The sequence below is a fragment of the Macrobrachium rosenbergii genome, chromosome 3 (genome assembly GCF_040412425.1).
Source record: "Macrobrachium rosenbergii isolate ZJJX-2024 chromosome 3, ASM4041242v1, whole genome shotgun sequence".
In the NCBI taxonomy this organism is placed as follows: domain Eukaryota; kingdom Metazoa; phylum Arthropoda; class Malacostraca; order Decapoda; family Palaemonidae; genus Macrobrachium; species Macrobrachium rosenbergii.
This window is the reverse complement of record NC_089743.1, coordinates 8,409,963-8,436,538: the sequence shown is the minus strand read 5'-3', so window position 1 is coordinate 8,436,538 and position 26,576 is coordinate 8,409,963. Positions and strand designations below refer to the sequence as shown.

Below are 26,576 nucleotides of genomic sequence, written 5' to 3'. Positions count from 1 at the left end.
ACATATAAATATCTTCTTCTTTCTCTGCATCTTTTCCCACTTCTATGTGGGGTCGATGTCTCTGACAGCTTTCCTCCACATGGCTCGGTCAAACACATCGTCCTCTGACAATAGTTTGTCTCTAAGATCTTCTCTAACTACATCCATCCACCTTCGCTTTGGTCTTCCTCTTGCTTTCCCACCAGGCACCTCCATCTGCATCACTCTCCTCCATGCATAAGTCTCAACCCTTCTCATCACATGGCCATACCACCGAAGCCTTCTTTCCTGGGCCTTCTTTGATAGTTCTAAGACTTTAGTAGTTCCTCTTATTCTTTCATTTTTTATCCTGTCCATTTTTGTTACTCCACACATCCACCTGAGCATTTTCATCTCTAACGCATCCAATTTCTTCTCTTGCACTCTTTTTAACTGCCATGTTTCTGCACCATACATCAGAGCTGGTCTCACTACTGTTTTATACACTCTTCCTATAACCTTTTTATTGATTCTGTGGTCGCACATGACACCTGACATCTTTCTCCAATTTTTCCATCCAGCCTGCACTGTGTGTGTTATTTCTACATCCAAATTTCCATCATTAGCCACTGCTGAACCAAGACTCTTAAATTTTTCTACTTGGTTCAACCTTGTCCCTTCCATACTAATCTCGGAGTCTTGATCTTCATTAAAACTTAGGTATTCTGTCTTCTTCCTACTAATCCTTAAACCTCTGTCTTCCAGTACCTTCCTCCACTGCTCTAGTTTTGACTCCACTACCCCTCTCTTGGTGCTGCATAACACGATGTCATCAACAAACAACATGCACCAGGGGGATTGATCTCTGGATTGATCTCTTATTCCTTAAGATAGCACATTCGTTATCAGGTCAAAAAGATATGTATTTAAAGCAGATCCCTGATGTAAACAAACTCGTACTGGCATCCATTCAGTTAACCCAACACTGCTTCTAACCTGCGTTTTTGCTCCTTCATACATATCTTGGACCAACCTTAAATACTTCTCCAGTGTTCCCTTTACTCGCATGCACCTCCAAACCTCTGGGCGTGGTACTCTATCGAATGCCTTTTCCAGATCTATGAATAATATGAGCCGTCCTTCCTGCTTTTCCCAGTGTTTTTCCATCATCCGTCGAAGGAGAAACACTGCATCTGTTGTTCCTCTTCCTGGCATGAAACCAAACTGTTCTTCACCTATAGATGTTTCTTCTCTAATTCGTTGATCCATTATTCTTTCCCAGATTGTCATGGTGTGAAACATTAACTTCATTCCTCAGTAGTTTGTACAATCCTGGATGTCACCCTTCTCTTTATAGATAGGAACAATAAAGCTTTATCTCCAATCTTTTGTTATCTTTTGCTGATTGTAAATTTTCTTTGCTAGGTCCCACAGCATGTCTATTCCTTCTTCTCCCAGGCTCTTCCACACCTCTGCAGGAATTCCATCTAGCCCTATTGCTTTACCATTTTCATCTTCTTTAGTGCCTTCTTTACTTCCTTCCTGCTAATAGCATGTGTCATACCAAGGTTCTGGAATCCATCTTCAAAGAATTTTCTAGGATTTTCTTCATAATATTCCTTCTGCCTATTCTTTATCTTATCCTCGTTGCATAAAACAACTCCATTCCCATCCTTAACCTTTTTTATATGGGAGTAGTCTTTGGTATTCGTGCCCCTCGACTTTGCAATTCTGTGAATTTTTCTCTCCCTCCTCAGGTGTTTCCAGCTCTTTGTGCATGTCATCTAATGCTCGTGCCTTTTCTTGTAAAACTGCCTTCTTTACTTGTTTCTTATGTCTTTGGTACCTCTCCTTACCCTTTGATGTCCACACTTTTCCCAGATCTTTTTTGCATCTTTTTTGGCTTTCACCGCCTCTTTCACTTCATCATTCCACCACAGGTTTCCTTATCGTCAGATGGTTTCTTTCCAGATGTCTTTCCCAACACCTCTCCACCCACTCTCTTCATCACCATACTGTTGTGATTCCACCATTCTTGCACTTCCTCTAGCAATCTAACTTCCCTCAATACTCTCTCCTTAAATTCCTGCCTCGCTTCTTCCTCTTGTGTCAGCTATATATATATATATATATATATATATATATATATATATATATATATATATATATATATATATATATATATATATATATATATATATATAATTACTAAAAGGACCTCATTCAAACTGGATGGTATCTAATGGAGTTTTTATTCAAAAAGTTACAAGCTTTCTTGGACAAACAGTCCACATTATCAAGTATCCGTACAATGAGCAGACGCGTAGTCCAGCTGTATTTATATCTGTGTGCTGGGTACTTTTAATCCTATAATCGCCTAGCTCTTCCTGTGTGACCTCCACCCCCACTTGACTTGGTCTTTCTCTGATCCTCCTTTTAGTAATTCTACTAATGCACAGAACAATTGTGTATGTGATAAAGTTATATATATATATATATATATATATATATATATATATATATATATATATATATATATATATATATATATATATATATATATACATACATATATATATATATATATATATATATACACGTATATATATGTCGGAATATCTTTAAGTGGCTTTTGCAGGAAATTCAGACATATCTAGGTATAATAATATGGCACTGTCTTATTGTATTCACTTGCAAAGGTTATACTTTTCAAGACATTTGATTGTGAGTCTCTGTAAAGTATTAGACGGCGATACCTTGGCTGCGTCACTGTAGACATCTTTACAGACTGTGGTAATTTTAGAGATTCACAGGCCCTACTGGAGGAAAGTTAATAAGTATCACCAAGGGTCCAATTCAGGGCCCTCTCAGCTCCTGATGCATTTCTCTCTGCCTTGTAATTTTAATCTGTTCCCACTGACCTTTTCTCAAATAGCAGTCTAACTTTCTTGAATTGGTTTGGTACAGTTTTAATGAATTATTTGAGAGCAGCTACTGCGGGTCAGTACAAATAGGTAAAGTTGTAATTCAATACGGACACAGAACGTCCATGATGAATGGGCCTGTCAAATTAATAAAGATTAAATTGAGGGACAAGTGCAAGCGCATCTGTTATTTTCAACACAAGAACAATTTTTACCCAGGTCTTATCACAACAGGATTGCTTGGATGGCTACTGATGAATGTTACCCAATGCATGGCTCAAAATATTTGCCAAGTTTTTTACATTATATATAACTTACAAGGTTTCTCCCCTGCCCTCACAGCTGCAGATTCAAGATGGTGCTGCACTTCTGATTTGCAGCAAGTACTGTAGAAAGACATTTTTATTCTCATTCCTGCTTTACCCTAACTGCAATCCACCACAGCCAACTAACCACCAGATACTTGATTGATTGCCTAGGTCAAGAAGCACACAATGCGATTCTATTGTACTCAACCTGGTCCTTTCTATGTTAGGGTAATTGTTGTGATCAATAAACCTCACTGACTGTTATATTTGTGTATATATATATATATATATATATATATATATATATATATATATATATATATATATATATATATATATATATATATATATATATATATATATATATATATATATATATATATATATATATTATATATATATATATTTAGCAGGATGATTAAGACGAGACATCTTAGAGTTCTGATTTATTAACAAACAACAGTGGTATTTGTATGGGTTGCTGACCAATCGGCAGCCAGGAAATTTACATAGTAACTAACAGGCCAATAGTGCACATGTATTTGATTTTAGACTTTATGTCTTCTGAATATATGAAAACCAGGTGTGTCGCAGAAGTGTTGCTATCCTGCTGGCTCGACTTGTTGCTAAGGAGCGAGACGTGGGAAGTCGCAGTCCGTGAGCAGGTGTGCTGCAGGTGGAGACAGACTGTTGGTAAAGAGAGGGAAACTTCTGGGGAAAAATCCCCCCCCCCACCTTAAAGTTGACCAGGGTGTTGCAGAGGGCGTACTGCCCTTGGATACTGGATTGGAGGGGTAATGTCGTTCTGGTTTCAGGCGGTCGATGGCCACCCAATCTGTCGTGCTGCGAATGTCAGTGAGGAAGGCTTTCTGCTTGCTGTGGATGACCCGGTAGGGGCCCGCGTAGGGCTGGGTTAAAGGCGGTTGAACGGCATTGGTTCTGTGTGTTGCAGTATGCAGATCCTTAGGGATAAAGGTGTTGTTGGTTGACTTGTAGGATGGGTGGTCAGAGGCAGATTTTCTGACAATGGTCCAGAGTTTGATGATGTCAGGTGAGGGATTACTGTCGTGTAAGAACTCGCCAGGTATCACGAGCAGATCGCCATACACCACCTTTGCTGCTGACAGGTCAAGGCCCTCTTTGGATGTGGTCTGAAGGCTGAGGAGAACCCATGGAAGCTGCGAGTACCAGGATGAGGAGTTGCAGTGAGACATCAGGGCTGCTTCAAGGTGCAGTGGAACCTCTCTTGACCATGCCATTGGATTCAGGATGGTAGGCAGTTGTGTGATGCAACTGGGTGCCAAGGAGGCCGTTTAGGGATGTCCAGAGCTGCGATGTGAAGGTAGTGCTTCTGTCGAAGATGTTGTGATTGGGTACGCTGAATTTGGACACTCATGATGCAAGGAAAGCACTGGCACATGCTGTTGCTGATGCCTCTGTCATAGGTGCAGCTTCGGGCCATCTTGTTGAGTGGTCACCATTGTGAGGAGGTACCAATGTCCTTCGGAGTGTGGGAGAGGTCCTACAATGTCAATGTGGACACGGGCAAAACGGCACTGCAGTTGATGAAAGGAGCCCACACCTGAATTGGCGTGACACTGGATTTTGGAGAGCTGGTAGGGGGAACGTCCACGGGCCCACGCCTTTGTTGAGTCTTTCGGTATGCTGTGCCACATGAAGTGCTTCTTCAGGAGGGTGGCTATGCATTGTCCTGAAGGGTGTGCTAGACTGTGGACGATGTCAAAGACGTGACATCTGAGTGACTGTGGGATCTATGGGTGTGGGTGGCCGGTGCTGATATCACAGAGGACGGAGGTGGGGCTGTTGGCATTGGCACTGAGGGGGACATCATGCCATTGCAAAGATGTTAATGAGGTCTGGCAGGTGATGAGCTCTGGGTCCTGCTGTTGCTTAGCTGCCAGCTGCTTGTAATCAAGGCTGAGGTGTACTGCATCGATGGAGATTCTGGAGAGGGCGTCAGCAACAGGGTTGTGTTTCCCAAGAACATGATGAAGGGTGCAGTTGAATTCGGCAATGGCTGACAAGTGGCAGTGACAACGGGGTGACCAGGCATCGGAGTGTCGGTTTATAGAATGTATTAGCAGCAGATGGTCAGTTTGAAGGGTGAAAGGTTGGCTTCCAAAAAATGTCAGAAGTGTTTGATGGCGAGGTATGCTGCCAGGAGTTCGCGGTAAAACGTAGAGTAGTTTGTTTCTGTCTTGTTAAGTTTCCTGCTAAAAAAGGTGAGGGGTCAGGGACGACCATGGGTGATCAGTTCCAACACAGCTGCTATGGCTACATTACTGGTGTCCATGGACAGCAGTAGAGGATGACCTGGTGCAGGGAAAGAGAGGGTGGTTGCCTTGGCGAGGGCATTTTTGGTGGAGGTGCCACAAGAATTCTACCCTCTTGGTGGCGAAGGAGCATTTGTCGTATCGGACAACAAGGCCGTTTTCTTGCAGGCATTGGAGCATGATGTGCAGGTGTTGGAAGTGCTCCTCCTTTCACGTAGAGAAAATTAAAATATCGTTGACATAACAGACACAGACGGGAGGGTTTGGTAGGATGCCATCCATCATTTGCTGAAAAGTAGCTCCTGCATTGTGGAGGTCAAAGCAGGAGTAATTGAAGGTGACAGTGCCGAAGGGCGTTGTGATGGCAGTCTTCGGGATTCATGGGGACCTAGACGTTACCTTTGAGAAGATCCAACTTTGAGAAGATTTTTGCGCCGTGTAGGAAAATGGTCACGTCTGTGATGTTAGCCTTCTGTAGTCCCCGCATGGGCATAGGGTGCCATCCTTTTTTGTTACTATGTGGAGGAGAGATGCCCAAGGACTGGATGCCTTTTGACACAAACCCACCTTCTCCATCCCTGCAAAGGTTTTCTTTGCAGCAGTGAGTTTTTTGGGTGGCATGCGCCGGAAACAGGAATGTATGGGAGGGTTCAAGGTTTTAATATGGTGGAAAATACCGTGCTTGGACGGGATTTGATGACATTGTTGTAGTTCAGGTTTAAAAATGTCTGGGTATGTGGCAAGCAGGTATGCAAAATCATCTTTGGAGTTGGTGACCTGGAGGACGAGTTCTGCGGGTGCTGCGGCAATGGGTGTTGTGGACAAATCAGTGGCATCGACAAGGTGCCTGTTGGCAATGCCCATGAGCAGTTGGTGGTGTGCCAAGAAGTCCACCGCGAGGAGAGGTACTGAGATGTACGCAACGATAAACCTCCAGTCGCTGAAGTTAAGAGTGAGGATGCTTCTGACTGAAGGTAAGGATGGGAAAGCCGTTGGCAGCTGTGAGTCGGGCTTCATATGGCTGTGGGCATTTGGTTGGTTGACTGGATACAGGCAGAAGGGAACAGCATGCCCCTGTGTCAACCAAAAAACGAGTACCTGTGGCGGAATCAAGTATAAAAAGACAGATGTGCTAATAGTGCATGTAGGATTGGATATACCAGAATTATGGTTGGATTTGTGCACATTAGTATGGCCCCTGGTTGAGGGATACGCACCTGCTATGGCTACCACGAGTGGTGGCAGTCATCAAGTGTTTTTTGGCCATGGGCACCCTGGGAGGCAGTTCTCGGCGGCAGGGCCGTATGTTCTGTGGTATTGGCAAAGCTGAAAAGGTGGCGATTGCTGCTGCGTGTGGTCTGTGCCCTTGGGTTTCTGAAGGCGGAATGGGGGGCGGCGGGTTTGACAGCCTTGGAGGCCTCTGTGGCATTAAGAACGTCGCCTGTCGCTGAAGGGTTGGATGTTCCTTGAAGGGTGGCGAAGGCTAAGGTGGCGAGGGCATCATCAGGTGCGTCCTCAATGGTGGTTAGTGCTGCAGACTTTTTTTATACCTATTTAAATAAATTTCTGAATGATAAATATATACCTAAATTACAAATAACTACAATTCCTAAGATGACATTTTTCGCCAGTCTCCCTATGATCCACGATAAGTCTTTTTACAACACTTTGAATAACCTAATTCAACGGTATGCACCTGCCATTAATTGTAAATTAATTCCGGTCAATCCTCTTAATATCAAATCATTATTCCAGTACAAAGACAAAATTAGCCCTCTTATGACATCAAGCATCGTCTATTTATTTGCTTGCCCCGATGTAGTCAGGGAAATACGTGGGCGCCTCACGCCGCCTACTGAAAGTGCAAATTGATTGTCATAGGGGGTCAGTTATAGAACTGGAGTCAAACTATCTAATCCAGAGTTCTCAAATATTCGAGAACACGCCAAAAGATGTAAAACAGAAATTGATTATAGAAATTTTAAAATACTTTCCAAAGTCCCCAGTTCTTCGCTTCCTATCTTTGAATCTCTTTTTATTAAACTACTAGTACCAAGATTGAACAACCAAACTACCTCAACAACTCTGTACCTGATGTGAGTTTACCCCGGCCTGGAATTCTTTGTTTATGTCACTCTACTTTTATACTCCGTACAAACGGTAACGGTCTTCTTAATTTTGTCTTTCTTTTGTATAACTTTTTCTTTTTTATATTTTGATTGTAATTTTAAGTATGAGTCTGATTTTATATTTATATTTTACTTATTCCAGCTTTGATAATGAGACAGATGTCTTGAAACGTAAGCACAAATAAAGGTATGCCGTTATTATGGACGTCTTCCTCTGCCCTTGGTCCTGTTTGCCTCGGTTGATAGCAGCCACCTACCCTCTCAGCTATATATATATATATATATATATATATATATATATATATATATATATATATATATATATATATATATATATATATATATATATATATATATATATATATATATATATATATATATATATATATATATGTATGTGTGTGTGTGTGTGTGTGTGTGTGGGAGTGAGTGTAAGGTAAATATGGGTTTTTCTCCCAGGGAGAAATAGGCATATTTACCATATGCCTTCTCTACCTTGTATGGGCGGCGTCAGGAGGATATACCTGCAAGAACAACTAACAGACCTCTGTAAATTATAATCAGACATTACAGGATCCCATGATATTTAAAATAAATCAGTATTTAGGAGAGAGAGAGAGAGAGAGAGAGAGAGAGAGAGAGAGAGAGAGAGAGAGAGAGAGAGAGAGAGAGAGAAGCACGATAACGCTAAAGATAAGAAAGCCACTAAAATCAACGCCCTTATCGCTTGGAAAGAAAAAGAGAGAAAAATAGAGACGCGTGAAAAGCTGCATTTGCTAAGTCACCGGCCAGGAGAAAAATCAACTGAAGATAAGGAAATGATAAGCCTACGGATATCAATAGAAAAGGGGTAAGATATACAAATAGATAACATCCACAGCCTCATACGTCGACATAGAAAAAATATAGACTATATTTTTATTATGTATATACATAAAACACACAAATATACATATATACATATATATATATATATATATATATATATATATATATATATATATATATATATATACACACACACAGGGTGTAACACGAGTTTATGCAAATATTTTGGGAAATGAAAGAAGTCATTCTGAGCAGAAAATGTTCTATAAACATGCATTTTAAGGCTCCGTTTGTCGGCGAGGTGAATTTTTAAAATAACCGTTTATCACACTGGTCTCGGGAAAGTAAGATGGCGTATGGGATGTTGGAATGGTCAGGAATATGGAGAGGGGGATGGAGCTGATCAGTTCACTTGTTACTCTGAACTTCTCCGCCAAGATAGTGAGCGTGCCTGGTGTCCAAGTATTAAATTCCTAATTCATTTTTAGAGTAAGAAACTGCAGACAATGCCTTACAGTTCCAGTAATGTGAAATATGCAGATATAATTTTTATGAGTTTTGCAACAATTCAATTTCTAGATTACACAGTTGTGAACTCCACTGCTATAAAAAAAAAATGGAAATTGGCGATTAGGCTGATGTGAATAAAATATCTCCAAATCAAGTGTATTCTTGAGATACTGAACAAAGGGGAAAAACTGCATGCATTTTGAAACCTTCTCTCTCTCCATCAATGGTATTTACTGGACTCCAATAAAGAAAAGAATAGCAAGTCTAATGGAACCTCCCCTCCATTAAAGATAGGCCTATTCATTGCATAACGATCAAAGATTTAAAACCTATTGTAAAAAATCTCTCTATCTTCATCAAAAGTATTCATCACACACCAGTCAAAGGAAAAAACACACCTATGAAAACGCTTTCATTGCTGTCAGATGAAAAAGAATAGGAACATTATTCAAAATTCCCTTTCTTCTTTCGTTCCTGTCAAAAGTAGCCTATTCATAGAATAATCGAAAGAGATAAAAAAGCTGACATTATTCAAAGCGCAGTATTCTCTGTACCTATCTTCCCTTTTCATCATGACTGCTGTCACTATCACTCATTCAGCATAGCAAAGGCCTAGTCTTGACTCCAGAGTCAATGGCACCGTGACGAAGCGGCAAGACAGAGTGCGCTAGAGTTCAATGATCACAAATAAATGTTGCCAAGCAACATTACACTACTTCCTTGATATGTAAAGCTAATCATTAAAATTAGATTACACAGAGTCTGTTCACAGGTGATTTACTAGTTGAAGGGACTGTAATGTTACATTTTTCAATAACCTGTAAGAAAAAAATCATAATTCAAAGACTAGCATTCCTGCTGCCTAGAGGCCGTTTCACACCGGATGCGATGCTGTGTGCTCCACGCTATGGTAGCCATGCTGCGCACATGGCTTTTAATTGCTGGCATTGTTTTAAGCGAGGTCGTTCATACTGGGTGTGAAGCTATGCTACCGATGTCTGCGACATAGCATTCATAGCTTCTGAGACTGCCGGGCGAGTGATTTTTGCGGACACAGTTTGCCTGGCGAATGTGCACTTGGGTCTCACAGCAGATGTTCCTGCCTCCCACTCCCTGTAGTTGGTGTCCTCCTTAATATCTTGTTCTATGAATGACAGAACTTCAGAGAACTGAACTGGAGACAATCTGAAATATTGTCTAAATGTCTCCTCATCCATTTCCAGCTCTAGAACAAGATGATGATATTCACAAAATTCTAGTCTTTTCATATTTGTGTCATGCACCCACGTCTTTTTTCTCTTATTCATTACTAAACTTATCAGTAATAGCTCCTCCTCATCCTCTTCTTCCCCCTCCACGATCTCAAGGGACCACAGCGTACCATCTCTAACTGCTGCAGCAAAGGAACTGTGTGATCGCAGATATTCACACCTTGGCTCTGTAGCATAGCATAGCGCACTTTGCATCGCATCCGGTGTGAAATGGCCTTAATGCACTTCATCAACTCTTCCCCCCATATCCTATGCTCTCCGTTGGGTGAGCCGGTAGAGCTGCGGACTGTCACTCGATGGGCCGGAGTTCAATTCCCCCAGCCGACTGATGAAGAGTTAGAGGAATTTATTTCTGGTGATAGAAATTCATTTCTCACTATAATGTGGTTCGGATTCCACAATAAGCTGTCGGTCCCGTTGCTAAGTAACCAATTGGTGCTTAGCCATGTAAAATAAGTCTAATCCTTCGGGCCAGCCCTAGAAGAGCTGTTAATCAGCTCAGTGGTCTGGTAAAACTAAGGTATACTTGATCCTGACTACTCCGATACCCTGTGCGCCATCGTATATGTATATGTATACGTACATATTTTTTACGTTTTTCCGTGGTTTTTGTTTGAGATACTCTCTGTGAGACAGGTAGCAACAATTTAAGGTAATTTAGCCTTGTGATTCTGACTTCGTGGGTCCAGGAAAACGTAAAAAAAAGAGAAAACAAAGGAGAATTTCATATGAGCATAGGGCTCTTGTTACTGAGGGAAATATTACGTAAAACACATGGGCAAATTTAAAGGAGTGTATTTACATAAATGATATCAGTACGGGAAAGAGGAACTCAAGTAGATTACTATCCTGAAGGGGATTCCTACGGGATTGAATGAAACTAGGGGATTCCAGACACAGTCCGAGAAGCTTCCACGAAATAGGGTCCCTCTGAAATGAGAGATATGCACATTATACGCCAGTAATGAAAATAGACAAAAGAATAATGAATTTGAAGCTGCACTGAGGGTGCCAAAGGAGTAATAAAGAATTAATACTGCCGATGCAAGAGCCGCACGGACATTAGACAAGGAATATTTTCTGGCTTTCTATTTAAGCAAATGTTACGAGATAAAAGCGTGACTGAAATGGGGCTCTTCCAAGGGCACTTTACCGTAGCAGATTTTCCGAGGGCGCGTAGAAGGCGGTCCATGGATGACTTGTGATTTCTGAGGGCGAGTTTCTTCCACGTGGTGAGATGCAAGGGCTTCCGTAGAGGGGCAAGGCGATGGGGACTTCTCGAAACTCCAAGCAATGGCGTGTGGGCTCGAGGCAGGCCAACGGTGGAGCGAACACTTGGAATACGGTCGAAGGGCACGAGGAAAAGTATACTTTGGAAAGGGCCACGTGGTTAGGATGCAAGGGCATCGATGGGACCAGGTGTTGGGGACGTCTTCATTCCATATCTTCCAGCCCGCGTGTGTGCCTCGAGACCTCGTGGGTTTCTGCTTTTATCCCCTCCTATGGGGCAGGGGATGCGTCCAACACAGGGGTTTTGACTTGTATGCACCTGCTGCCCGCAGGGGAGGCTTTGCCTGTAAGAAAAACGCCCAAGACAGATCACTTTTGCCTCGAAGGAAAGTTCTGTTTTAAAAAGGGAGTGGCCTTAATCTTTTAAACCCTTGTATTCTGACTGTGCTAAGTCCATAGACAGATGGTCTATCGATCGGGCAACTGACAATAAAAAACAACAGAACAACCAACAACAACAAAAGAGGGGGGGGAGGCAATTTGCTAGCAAATTCTTGCTAATCATAATAATATATATATATATATATATATATATATATATATATATATATATATATATATATATATATATATATATATATATATATATATGTATATATATATATACATATATATATACATAGGGAAGTAACTTACACAAGAGATGATGCTGATCTGACTAAAATTCCTGGACTAGTAAAACATAAGAAGAAGGGGTAATGAGCTGAGGGCCTTGCTAGAAAGGGGAAATTGAGATAAACTCTTAAGTTAACTACAATCACATATATTTACAATATCGAAATCAGGAGATGGGGATAATTAAGACAGGCAAATAGGCTCCTGCCAGAGTACAAAATTATGATGGAAAGGTGATAACTGAAGGTGCCGGGAATTCCAATTCGATGATACCGAGGATTACATTGCAGGGGGATGACCACGACAATAAAGCGCAATCGAAGCAAAGGATCTACAGCGAGAAAACTCCATCTGCAATGGAGAATGCGTATGATTACTTGGCAGAATTATCATAACTACGGGTTTGAGGGTGCAATGATGGCACCAAGATTCCTCGGCTATAAAACACCGTCAAAAACACTTACGAACACAAGTTAATAACAAAGTCAGGTCTATAGGAGAACTGCCTTTAGAAAATGGAAAATGATTTGCACAGGGAAAAGAACTATGTGGCTGGTAACCACAGATTTCTGGCACTTTACCTTATTCCGGAGAGAGGAGTCCTCGTAGATGCACAAAGGAATGGCGGGTATTTGGGAAGCTGGCACTAGAAAGATGCTGGACTGGATAGGCAGCCACGTGGGGTGGGAGGGGGGGTAGAGAAACAGGATCTAAAGGAGTGGAGGTCAAAGGAACAGTGTGTGTCAGATCTGCGTCCGGGTGTGTCTCTGTTGAGCACAAATGGTGTGGCCCCTTTTATGACTTCTGCTAGATTAATTTTCCCATTCTCCAAAGTGTCACCCATTTTCTATCATGAGACACATGGCTTTTGACCTTCTACCTTTGACCTCGTGGCCTGCTTGTGCACCATGGGGTCCGTCCTGCGTTCACCTCTGCCATCAGATGGGCAGGGATTATATCCAAGGGCAGCTTAGTAACTGGAAGAGGGCTTAACGCAGTCACAAGTTCGGGAGAAGAAAAAAAAAAAGGCCGCCAAGAGAATAATAAATGTTTGTATCAGCAGTGAGATAAAATGATTTTGCTTTAAGTTCTTTGAAAACAAGGTTCTTGAAAAGGACAGGTGACTTGGGAAGGGTATCCCCATTTGAAATATATATATATATATATATATATATATATATATATATATATATATATATATATATATATATATATATATATATATATATATATATATATATATATATATATATATATATATATATATATATATATATATATATATATATATATATATATATATATATATATATATATATATATATATATATATATATATATATATATATATATATATATATATATATATATATATATATATATATATATATATATATATATATATATATATATATATATATATATATATATATATATATATATATATATATATATATATATATATATATATATATATATATATATATATATATATATATATTAAGAATATTCCTCCCACGCCACGTTTTTGCACTAAATTTAAAGTAAAAGGACTAAGTAATTAACTAAGGCAAATTTAGTATGATTCACTGTAAGAAATCTGCCCCTAAAACCTCTCACCACTGCCTTTTTGGGGGAAAACCCCTTTGAATCCCTTCTTGTCCAAAGTGCTGTCGGAATCCCTAAAACTCCAGGTATGGACCCCTGCCAAGAGCTAATCGTCGCCCGAGGCAGGCTAGCTGGCAGGCAGACCAAGTGCGTTTCGCCATTTTGAATTTGAAACCATGCTGCTTGCAGTTCCCACGTGGGCAGAGTGATCACAAAGCCACCTAGGAAGAGAAAGCCATAACTTCCGACACTATAAAAGGGTCCTGGACGAGAAGCTGTCTTAAAATTGTTGGCGGCACCACGGACACCAAAGCTCCTTCCCCTGCTCTATCCACTGCCTATTTCAGACACGTGGCTGGCAGTAAAAAGTAACTTTTGTCGTGAATTAATTCGCTTGCCCTGTCTCCCCCCCCAACCCTCCTTGGCCCTCATAAGAAGAGAACTTCAGCTCCTAAAGAAAGGTAAAGTACCAGGATTTAAGGTTTATCATCAGCCACGTTCCCTGTTATTTTTAACTGTGTTCCTTTCCTTTCACAGTGTGATACAATTACAGTGAGACCTGTATTGCTTTTTATTTTGTGCTGTCTAATTTGCAGAACAGTTACGAGAAGAGTAATGTAATCGTTTGATGTCAGAGTCACAGGAATCGACTTCAGTTCAGTTTAGGCATCTTCTATGCGATTCCTCGATTCCTTCATTACAGTGCTAGAGCCGGTTAACTAACCGTAAGTGTTTTTATTACAGATTAGGAGTTTTCACGGTGGACTTGCGTATCATCTGTGTGCTTAGCGGCCCTCCTTGGTTCGTTTCAACAACTTTGAAGCAGGCAACCCATTTGTATTTCCTCCTGGAAATTCTCGTCATTTGCTTCACCTCATTACTCCAGAATTAGGCTAACATTCTTCTGATGTGTTTCTTTTGTAAATATAATGAATTAAGTTAAACCCCAGGTGTATTTTGTTGTTTGTAATTTTAGCTGTCCCCAAGGCCAGAGTCCAGATTTTTGTGGTAATTAAGGTAAGTTGCGCATCCTCTTAGTATACCCTATTTATCCAGCAAGACCCCAGCTTTAAAATTACAACAATATATATACATATAACATTTTATACGTTTTATATAGCCATTGCAAATGCCAATCCATGCAAGACCTAAATCGTTTACTCTGGAGTTAACAGGATGAGCGTCGAATACAAACACACACACACATATGCATATGTGTATGTATGTATATATACATATGTATGTATGTATATATATGTATAGGTACATGCACATTATGGATAAATAGATATTTTGCACCATTACTTCTGCTCTCATTCTGTTTCTTATATTTATATATATATATATATATATATATATATATATATATATATATATATATATATATATATATATATATATATATATATATATATATATTCTGCTGTTCGCCCTCTATGCATTTATTTGTAGGAATATCATTCTGACAAAGGCAGGAGAAGGCGGTTGTATCGGCCGGGTGAGCTCTAGGAAATTAAAAAAAATTAACGTCTGGTCACAGCAAGAACAGGTAGCAGTAGGGACTTAACCCCATAGGAAAAGTTTCCACAATTAACCTCTATTGAAGGTGGTCTTAAGCTCCGTTTTACGTTCTACACTCGGTGATGTTTTGACAAAATTTCAGACCCCGAGGGCATGAAACGCCGACCGTGTGTGTCTGACCCAGCGAGATCGGCAGAGAGATTCACGCCGTGACCCAGAGAGCACGTCATGTTCTAGACAGAACGGCGTCCTTTGCCCCCCCGCCCTTCTTGTCTCTTCGTCTATATTTATTAGTGAACTGGGAAGACTGCTATTATCAAGACTTCCGATCGTCCATTGTATGCGAAAACAACTTGTCGTCCACGGTAAGTCTGATTCTTGTTCAAAACTTCGTCGATTGACTAGTACCTTTATCCTGTATTTCCAGTTTCCTTTGTTTCATTCTTTGCCACCACCATCTAGATACCCCAAGCAACAATTTGCTTTTATGAAGTCTAGATTAAGAATAATTTATATTGTTTAGCGACATTCAACTATTCCCGTGAATTAACTAGGGATTAGGGAAGGTTAAGCAAGTCATTTACATTCTTTATGCAGCCTTGTGTCTTGAACCCATTGTTCGGAAGAGCCCGTTGGGTTTTAAAACCATACTGAACGAAGAGAAAATTGATGGCGTCCGAAGTTGGGTGACTGTTAAAGTAAATTCCTTAGTTACTGCATATTCTTTGTGTCGAGGGTTCTCCTCGACTGGTGACCTTATTTCATTAATAAACATCTGTCTTTGAGGTTAATTTGTAGCTTCAATTGACAGGTTACGTGTGTTCTTAGCACACAGGGCCTTAGTAATTATGTTAATCAAGTAATAAACTCATCAGCCAAGCCCATACATAACAATATATATATATATATATATATATATATATATATATATATATATATATATATATATATATATATATATATATATATATATATTATAATCAACAAGAAGTCGTGCACAGCGTGCCTCCCCACCCACCTAGTTTACCCCTTTGTTTATTGAGAACCGCAAGGCCGATCATATTTGACCTAGAAATCAGAGCCCGGTTATCAACATTCCGATCTGTCCTTTTTACCTGGAACAGATATTGAGATAACACGGATAAAAAAGGGCAAAGAGAGGAGAGTTACTGCCGCCCCCTTTTAAGAAGCTTAGCCCAACTAAGCTTCTTAAAAACCTTTCTAAAGGCAGATTAAGCTGCCTGAATTGTCTTACCTCTGCAGGAAACCTGGGAAGAGGCCACCGAATCGTTGAACACCTGGCCAGTGACGAATCGTTTGCACATGGCTCCTACCCTGGCCGCGTGCCTTAAAATGAAGAGAAGCAGTTAAGGAGTTAGTCAGTTAGTTGTGGGAGCAGGAGCCATGCAGTAACCATCCTTGAGGGACAACCATAAACGAGGGCGAGCAGCAACTTTGCTGAGAGATCATTCATTCTCCCCCATCCGACTCCAGACTCCAGTCATCCTCGAGGGCCTCGCCATACATGTGATCGTTCCTCGTCCTGCTTCGTCAGAGACCCACTTCTCCTGAGGTAAAGTGCAAGTGAAGACTTTTCAGTCACGATAGTTTGCCCTTTAGAAAGTTTGGTTTACCAGCATTTCACTTCTGTCCTTGTGCCAGTTTATCCAATGCCATTTCTAATGTCCTGTGTTCGAGTGTATAGTGGTCATTCATTCCTCGAGTCTTTGGCGCCCTCAGTGCAAACTTGAGTCATATTCGGTGTTATATTGTTCCTTTACTGGAGTGTAATGCGTAAATCTCTCTTGCAGAGGGACTCATTCGCAGTGGACTCATCTTGGACTGTGCCTTGCCTTTATTCAAGACTCCAGTAGAAGGATCTTCAGGCGTTGCAATCCCCTTTATCAATTTACTTACCTATTTTCCCTTCAAATGCTTGCTTTTGTAAATATAATTCTTCAATTTATCCCTTTTTCTTATTTTTTTTACGATTTCCCTTTACGCGAGTCAGAACTCCAAGGCCAATTAAATAAAGTTTCCATTGCCGGCCTGTAAAATACCATAAACCCAGGGAAAGACATAATATATATATATATATATATATATATATATATATATATATATATATATATATATATATATATATATATATATATATATATATATATACATATATGAGAGCAGGGCTCCTGTGGGTACAAAAAGACTAACAAGAGTTATGCCCTACAGTGGTACAAAGTGCCAATGGCTTGGGATTCTAATGTACTGTATATCAGTGCAGTGGAACGTCTAGTGGAAGGTTGTGGACTCCTTGGAAAAGCTGCATGGTGCTGATGAGGCTCTCTCTTGAGGTCAATGCCAACTAAGTACGTCAGATTAATTTGTTTCCTGAGGACTGGTACTTCAGTGCAGTGAGCAGTACAACCTGAACATTGTTATCCAAGGAAGTGTCATTGGGTTGGAATATACAGAAATTGTGCCCCAAGACAAAGGAGGAAATGCCCTTGAATGGCAGATGAACTGCTTCTGGGGCCAATAGCAATCCCACTTTTTACATCTCTGGGATACCGAGAAATCAAAACAATAGCATTCTTGCAAACCTAAAGGGTGAGAAAGGAACAAACAAAAAAAAAAAAAAAAAAAAACAGAGGGAATATTATATATGAATATATAAATGCATATATGTAATATTTACTTACATGAGGCTGCAAGCCCCACATTATTTTCCACCCTTATTAAGACCCAGCATAGATCACTGTTTGCCAGGCATCTAATTCACAGATTGGCTCAATAACGGGGCAAATTGAATTTTCAGTGAACGAACATAAAGGACTTCCATCACCTCCCAGGGTCAAACATATGCACATAACATGCATGCTTACAGTGATAGTAGGAACCAGCATTTGTTTGGTTCAAGAAGGGCCGAGAGGATAATATCCTTATCGCCGTGCCTTGCTCTCTTACTGGAACCAGAACGTTCTACCCTTCTGGCACCACCTCTTCTACAGGGTAAATGTCATGACAAAATGTGTGTGTGTATACATATATAACATATATATATATATATATATATATATATATATATATATATATATATATATATATTATATATATATATATATGTATGTATGTATATAGTGTGTGTGTGTATGTGCATATATGTATATATATATACACATGTTTATATATACACACACACATATAAGAGAATTGCATTTGGAAAATGGAAAATGATATACACAAGAAAAAGAACTATATACATAACTGGTAAACCACAGATTCCTGGCACTTTACCTTATTCCAGAGAGAATATATGCATATAAATGTTTGTATATATATATATATATATATATATATATATATATATATATATATATATATATATATATATATATATATATATATATATAACGTATGTATACACTCTTTGCCAAATCAAAACTCCCAGACAAACAAACAACGCACGTGCGATCAGAACAGCCTTCTTAACAAAAGAACAAAAACGCTGTCCCAGAAAAAAGGAAATTTTATTCATGTACAAGAATTTTTTGCCCCATTGTTGCAAGATTACGGACGGCAATTGGAGAGCAACACCGAAGGGTATCATAAAATCTGTAGAAACTCTCTCTCTCTCTGTGTTTATCTGTCTATGTCTATATAGCTGTATTATTGTATATGCTCTTCTGATAAGACAGGTAATCAATATAGTAATTCCATCCTAAGGATTTTTGATTTATCAATTAGACCAATACGAAGTAGCTGCCTTCTTTACCATTTCCTCCTATTTTGCGACAAAAGATAAGGGAAAAGAAATGTACTATAAGTGACTAGTAGAAATTGCAACTTCTTCCAAGGGTGGTGTAAAAAGTAAGAAAAAAGACTGAAAGGCAATATCGAACAGTACACTGAATACTGGAAAAATCCCAGTGTAGTTTCCGACTGCTGGTCAGGTTCCTGGTATGGAACTATTGAACCCCATAAGACAGCTTACCTGAGCTCATTTTATGGCAAAAGTCGTCACTCGTATGCAAACTATCCAGTGAAGTTTAAGACACCTTAGCGCTTTGCTTATCTCAAAGTCACGCTCTGCCGCTACGTAGGCAGGTCACTGGCTCATTCCTCACACTGACAGAGGTCAAATGTACCTCAAAAGACTATTGACTACTATCCATTTTAGGAATCGTGAGTCATCGTTTTTCTCAAATATCTTGCAAACTAATTATTTGATCGAAATGGGACTTTGACACAGTGTACAATACACCTCCCGCTAATTTTTGGTAATATAGTGCATTTTTGGTAATATAGTGCATTGTCAAATGGTGTTAGTTAAGGCGTTTACTCTTGACTTACATGGTGTTGCCAAGCATCGCCAACCTATGCATTCGAACATCCTATATCCCCATCCCGTCCCTCCCTCTCCCTTCCCTCCTCATCCCTCCCTCAACCCACTTTCCTGGACTCCCCATCTACGCCCCCCAACTTTCCTGTCTATGGGGGATAGCTGATGTCTGATTGCGTAGATTAATCCTACTGACTCATGCGACTTTGCCTTTAAAAGTCAAGAGTAAACGCCTTAACTAACACCATTTGACAATGCACTATATTACCAAAAATTAGCGGGAGGTGTCTTGTACAGTGTTTCAAAGTACGATTTCGATCAAATTATTAGTTTGAAAGATATTTGAGAAAAGCGAAGACCCACGGTCCCTGAAATGGATAGTAGTACTCCAGTAGATTAAGACAGCAACGTGATTTTGGACAAGTTTTATAAGTATGATGATGCGCCGTTGAACATTCCTGAAATAAACTCTAGGAAATGCTTTATTTTTCCTGCTTCAAAAATAGAGACTTTTTCTTACAACGGACACCATTCTTATAGATAGATAAACTCTCCTTTCAGCAACCCTCTTTCCAATAGTAGGTTGTGCTTATAAGAACTTTCAAATATTCTATCCAATTCCAGTCTGTAGATGATAAGTCTTTCACCGCTTAGTTTATGATTTCCAAAAGTCCTTTTTTCTTGTAAATACGTCACTTTCCTTTGAATTATTCATAATTCAATTTATGCGAAACCCCTAATACTGGGAAATGTCTGAATTCCACAGGGTAAAATTAAAGGGAATCCTAAAACTTTTTAGGTGTGTCAGCATACCTGAACAGCCATTGTACTGCATGAGATACCCATAAATTGAAAAATGTATCAAAACTGATGAAGAAGAGCGCATCTAAAGGGAAAAGGAGGAACTCAGCACTAAGAGGTCTACCAACACTGATGGCCAGCAAAAGAAAAGTCAGGAGGTTAAATGGAAACCCCGAGGATAATGCAAGAAAGTTAGAAGTAGAGGAGGAGTGGAAAGTGTTGATTCATAGGAGTATTTGGAAGTAACTTCAATGGATGGCGGTAACAGGAGTGCAGAGATGAATCACTCAACAGCTGAAAAAGTGAGTGTAGCAGGATCTCTGTTAAAGGTGTGGAAGAGAAGATGAGTGTCCATGAAAGTGGAAGTTGGCATGCTTGAAGGGATTGTTGGTCAGTTCTACTTCACAGAAGTGAGGCTTTGTCAACATCATTTGCCTGGTTTTCCAGATATTCTGTTTTATCTCTTCATAGATTTCCGGTGGAAGTTGTATGCAAATAAAAGAAAAATTCGGTAATTACCGAGATGAATTACATACACAGATTATGAGACAAATCAGTGGCTGATAGGGTGAGAAATTTAGTCAAGAAAGAGAATAGTTAAATGGTTGGTACAGGTGCAAAAGTTGACCAGTAATTTGAGGTGGGTTGATCATGTGGCAAAAGTGGCCGGTAATAAACTGAAAAGGTGTATGATCTAGAATTCTGGGAAAAGCGAAGCAAGGGAGGACAAGAAAGTGTAAAAGAGATGTTGAGCCAAAAGTGACTCAAGCATAAGAGGACAGCTAGATAGAGAAAAGTCACAGTGGGGATGAACTCTCTGTTCAGAGGTTCGTCATTCACTTACAGCTCATGTATGATTGTTGAAGTAACTATTGTGTATGTGTGTGTGTTTGTTTATATATTTCTGAAGCCAGCCTCCATAGGGGAAATGGCTAGCTGCTCAATACGCGCGCACATATACACACACATATATATACATATACCGTTTTGTCCGGCGTATAAGATGCACCCTCGCACAAGAAGCACCTCTATTTTACAAGGTTATTTTGTGGAAAAAAACAATTTTAGTTTATTCATCATACATTTATTGAAAGATGTTTTAAAGTGAATTTGTAGGGGAAAATGTATTATTCTGTGCATAAAATACAATATTGTTAGTGTATAGTGGAATAAAGTATGGACTCTGTATGAAATTTACCATAAATAAACAATGCCGGTAAGAGAGATGGATCCTTCCGACCACCGGAAGCTCACCCAAAGGTGCAGCCTTGCAACCCGTGCCTGAGCTGGTCATTCTTACCTGCGAGCCTCTCACGGCCCCCACAACCGCATCTCCTCTGTCTCCGTCCGCCGCAGACACAACGGTGGGTAAGGATTCTGCCATGTCTCAAATAGCTGATGAACTCAAGGAACTGCGACGGATCATGGTAGAGCTTGTAAAAAGCGTCCCTGCATCAGCCATCAAAGAAGCTGTCACAGGTGGCACCCAAATGCCCTCCCTGGGCTCAGTTCCCCAGATTCCCCAACCAAGACAAACCATCAAAGTAAGAGAGGTCTGTGGAGAAAATACCACAGGCGTGGATAATTCCAGGTAGCTTAAAGAGCCCCTGAGCTCTCCTGGCACTCGTGCTAAACTGGCACAGTGCCATCCCTTTATCCTACAAAGACTTCGGCACCTCTAACATGATGTGAATGTCAGGGTCCCTCACCTATTTATTTTCCTTATATCTCTATCCCTTATTCCTTTCCTTTAACAGTTCCCTTCCTTACTTTTGATTATTACTCATATTTATTTTATGACTTACCAAGGCCCCATTTTACCTTAATCCCCTCTGCCAATGCAGAGTGCCATTGACAGATATGCCTACCGCAGCATGATGCACTTAAAATATGATATGCCATTGCCATTAGTTATTATCATATGAGTGCCAACTTGGCATAGTGCTACTATCGTAGGTCCTGGCAAATGATCCTGCCAGAGGAGTCGCGCCCTCTGGCTACGTTTGTGGCCTTCTTGGGCTACAGAATGAACCTAGCCATTTTCCATAGGCTAAGGAATGTAATTTCGGCATATTTAATCATCATCTTTTATTTACAATTATTGATTACTCTGAATCTGTCACCTATTCTCTTTGTGAATCTCTGTAGTAAATCTCGAGTCTCAGACTCACGACCTTGTGTTTATAGTGCCCGAATGGCACTGAGCTGTTGCTCAAGTATCATGGAAACACCTAACCAAGCCACGCTTACCTTACTGTAATGCCTCTTCAAGGCAGGCTAACTGCATTTGTGCAAAATTCGTAACTGATTATTAGTAAGAGTGCATGAAGTATCTCTAGAATTAACCTAGTATTAATTCATTGTTTTAACTACCATTACGTTGTGAAAATATTCTGATTAACACTGCCTTCACGTAATAGGAATTTAATGATAAGAATATATCATTTCTAGCAGCAAGTATTTATTATGCGTTGACGTAAATGTCAGTGCTGTTTTGCCTTTTGAAATTAATTGCTACACATAAGTTTAAGTTAAATTGTAAGGCACCAAAGGGAAATGAGAGAGGAGTAAAGTATTTAAGTGAGTTTGCTTGCTGGTAATCATTCTCACCCGATCTAGGGTGTGAATGCTGACTTGGTTGGAGAGGTGCAATGGATGGAGCCTCTTTTCAAGCCACCTCACCCGTTTTTACATCCGTAACATGGCAGAGAAAGAAATAAAATTAACTTCAATTGTTTTAATCACTAGAACTGGGGGTTTCCACTCACCCCATCATAAACTCTCTCCTTCATTCCCCGAAATGGTTAAGCCTAACCTGTCTCTCTGTTCAAAATGACTGCCTAAGGCCTCATTTCCAGATGCCTTCCTCGACGATGCCAGACAACGGGCAAGGGAAGGGCCAAAAGGAAAAACTTGGCACGCCGACCTATACTGAACCTACCACGAGGGTTAACTGATGCCATGCAGCCTATATAGAAAACGTGGCAGATTGACCTTTGTGCCACATATGTTGGACACGATGTGTAATCCCCAAAGGTTATTTATAGATGATGCAACAAAATCGAGTGAGAGAATCGCTCAGAATGCTACCAAGAACAGATATCCTTAACCTTGCCTTTCCCTTGAACCTTCCACGTGTTTGACCCCGAGGCTCAAACCAGTATACTTTGTAGTGGCAATTAATTCTCTCCCCCATCGCCAGCGCCCTATCAAACGAGGACACCGCCATATTGATGAAGGTAATGTACCGGAATAAGGTTTCTTAGTCAGTCATGATTCCTGTTATTTCACTGCCTGATTTTTCATTTATTTTCCAGTGTGTGATCACCTTCAGTAATTTGTGTTGGAGCATTCAGTGTTAACATAATTATGTATTTAGTGGTGAACTGAGTTATTTGGCACCATCTGTGCAATCCCTCAGTCCCCTTGAGCGTCTAATTATTATTGCAATTAACCGTCATGCATATATTGCGGATAGGCCTCGACTGTGGAATCCCTCAGCTCTATCCATGTGCAGTTCCCCTTCTACCCCACACTGTGATGTTTCCTGTTATGAAGACATCACCAGCGTAGAATATTTATTCTGTCTAGGATTCATTTATTTTAGCAGGCCATTATTATTACCTGCCAGTAATTTGTCATTCTTCTGATCTGTGTTTGTTATGTAAATATAATTACTTAAGAGAACCCTTGAGTTTACGTAATTTTCCCGCACATGAAGAAGGCCCTAAGGCCTAAGCCATAGATTTCCCTTGTTTGTCTACAAATTGTCCTAATATTGAGTCAGATGTGTAATAAATAAAAGGAACTCCCTGTGTTCATCCGTTGCCACCCAGAATCAAGTAAGTATCCCTCGGACATTCGTAGCAATGTATATATTTATATATGTACATATATTATGTATATACACAAATGCATGTATGTATGTATCTATCTGTATCTATCTATCTATCTATCTATATATATATATATATATATATATATATATATATATATATATATATATATATATATATATATATATATACATATATATATACATATATACATACATTATATATATATATATTATATATATGTATGTATGTATATATACAAGTAGATAGCTAGATAGATATATAATCACACAAATAAACCTTCCACTTACTACAGTTTAAAAAAGAGGTGCTAACCTGATGCGATACATACAGAATAAAAAGAAAACTGCGAAAGTACATTTTCTACAAATGGCATTTAGATACCCATCCTACCTGAGATGGAAGAGAGAAAAGAAATAAAAGGCCTTCCATGGTCTTTGATATCTGAGATAAACAGACAAAAAACGAAGGATGAAAAATGGAGAAAAAAAATCACGTGACTTGTAAGAAGAATGACAAAGCTTCTGGACAAACAACGCCACCATCTGTTAATAGCACAGTGCCCTTCAAGGAGGCAACGGCAAGGACAGTGCCTCTGCAAAGGGAACGGTCGACCTGGCCTTCTGGACACACACGTGCCCTTTCTTTTCATAAATCTCTCTGAAGATCAAGCGCTCATCCTAAACAAACACAGGACAGTGGGACACCGAAAGGATGACTTGAGCTAACTGTGCATGGATGCATCCATGTTCACTTCTATATCACTCTGGCACAGAAAAAACACTGGTATATATACTGTACATATTTACTATATACATATATAAATTTACCAAACACCATAGGGAGAGGATAAAATACGTCTGTAGGTCCTACAAACGTGTTTCATTTCTTCTCTGTGGTGCTTGATGTATAAGATCACATATAAGCGTGATCATGAGCATATATATACTGTATATATACATATAATTTATTTATTCCCTAAGCCACTGATCGCCGAAGTTAAAATCTGTTATGTGACTGTCATGTTAGATGAGTGACCGGTAAGGAATACCAGAAGCCGTTGGCACATCGGCCCTGTAACCATCTGCGGAGTAGTGACGTGGGCTACCAGTGTTATAGTAAAATCATAGCCATCCATTCTAATGTAAAAGACAATATATATAGTCATATCCCCACAAAGGTAAACAATATTTAGATTATCAGCAGAAAACTGCTAACTTGATTGTCTTGCATAAACTTAATTGATTTCATTTCGGAGCTCCTATTCTCGTCTTAGTGCTTGTACCCCCACAGCCCCATATTCTGTTGAGGTGACTTTACGTCATACTGGCTGCTCCTGTGAAACAGTGACAAAATCTTTATAGGCCGTGCCACAGATGTTGATATTTGTCTTTTTAAAGGAAGCTATGACGATGATTGAAAACCTAATTCTGGTACCTTTCTTCTTGTTACTTAAAATGTTTTATTTTGAGGAATCTTGATATTTAAGTCAGCGATCTTTCCCGGGGCGATGATACTGTAGTTGAAGGGCCAAAAGAATTTTTTGGATTAATCTCTCAAAAATGTACGCAAATTATAAAGGTAATAAAAATGACATTAGCAAATCCGCACGAGTGTTAAACAGCATTCAAGGCATTTCATATCCTTGATCGAGACCTACTTTGACACTCAATCAGTCATTCTTACGCCTTCCTGTTCTTTCATTAACTTCAGAACCATCCTAAAAACTCCTAAATTCTGCCATAAGTTTTTTCTTGGTTTGTTTACCCTCAAGCTCCCCACACTACAATTTCATAACAGTCACCCGCTAACCTGTCTAAACTCACATTGTTCTCCTCTTGTTTAGCCCCTTGCTGTCAGTGGCAGCTTCTCAACAAAGAGTTCTCCATAAACACCGACGCGTCCGTTTTGTAGCTGAAGAATGGTCGGTGTAAATATTCATATTACTTTGGGTAATCTGATTTTAGGTTTATAAGCTAAAATCACGAGGTGGTTCCAGAAAGGTGTTACTGTTCCTTTTAAGTAGATGTGCACTGGGCCTATTCGCCGACGGTGTAAGTCATCGTTTGGTGGTCACCCATCCTGACGATTGAAATAAGTGCTGCTCAATTTTACTAATACGTGAACAAGCTTCGTAGCAAACGTCGGTAGTAACACTGCCGATGCTTAACTGAAGCTTAAGCCCTTTTCATCTCTTTCGTGTTCCTTATTAGGCAATTGTTTGGTTCTCACATATATCTATGCTTATTTTCATTTCATATCTACCTAAGCATATATAAGGCTAATGTCTGTGAGTCTATTTGCACCTCCAGCCGTTATACCA

At 39.8% G+C, this 26,576-nt stretch overlaps 1 protein-coding gene across 1 annotated transcript in view; it reads right to left on the bottom strand.

Moving 5' to 3' along the window:
* LOC136850548 (uncharacterized) overlaps nt 1–4,404 on the bottom strand; it is a 28,992-nt gene extending 24,588 nt beyond the window's left edge. The window contains exon 1 of the mRNA XM_067124172.1: nt 3,926–4,404. Coding sequence (XP_066980273.1) covers nt 3,926–4,404 — 479 coding nt within the window. The remainder of the gene's footprint in view (nt 1–3,925) is intronic.
* Nucleotides 4,405–26,576: the final 22,172 nt, after the last annotated feature.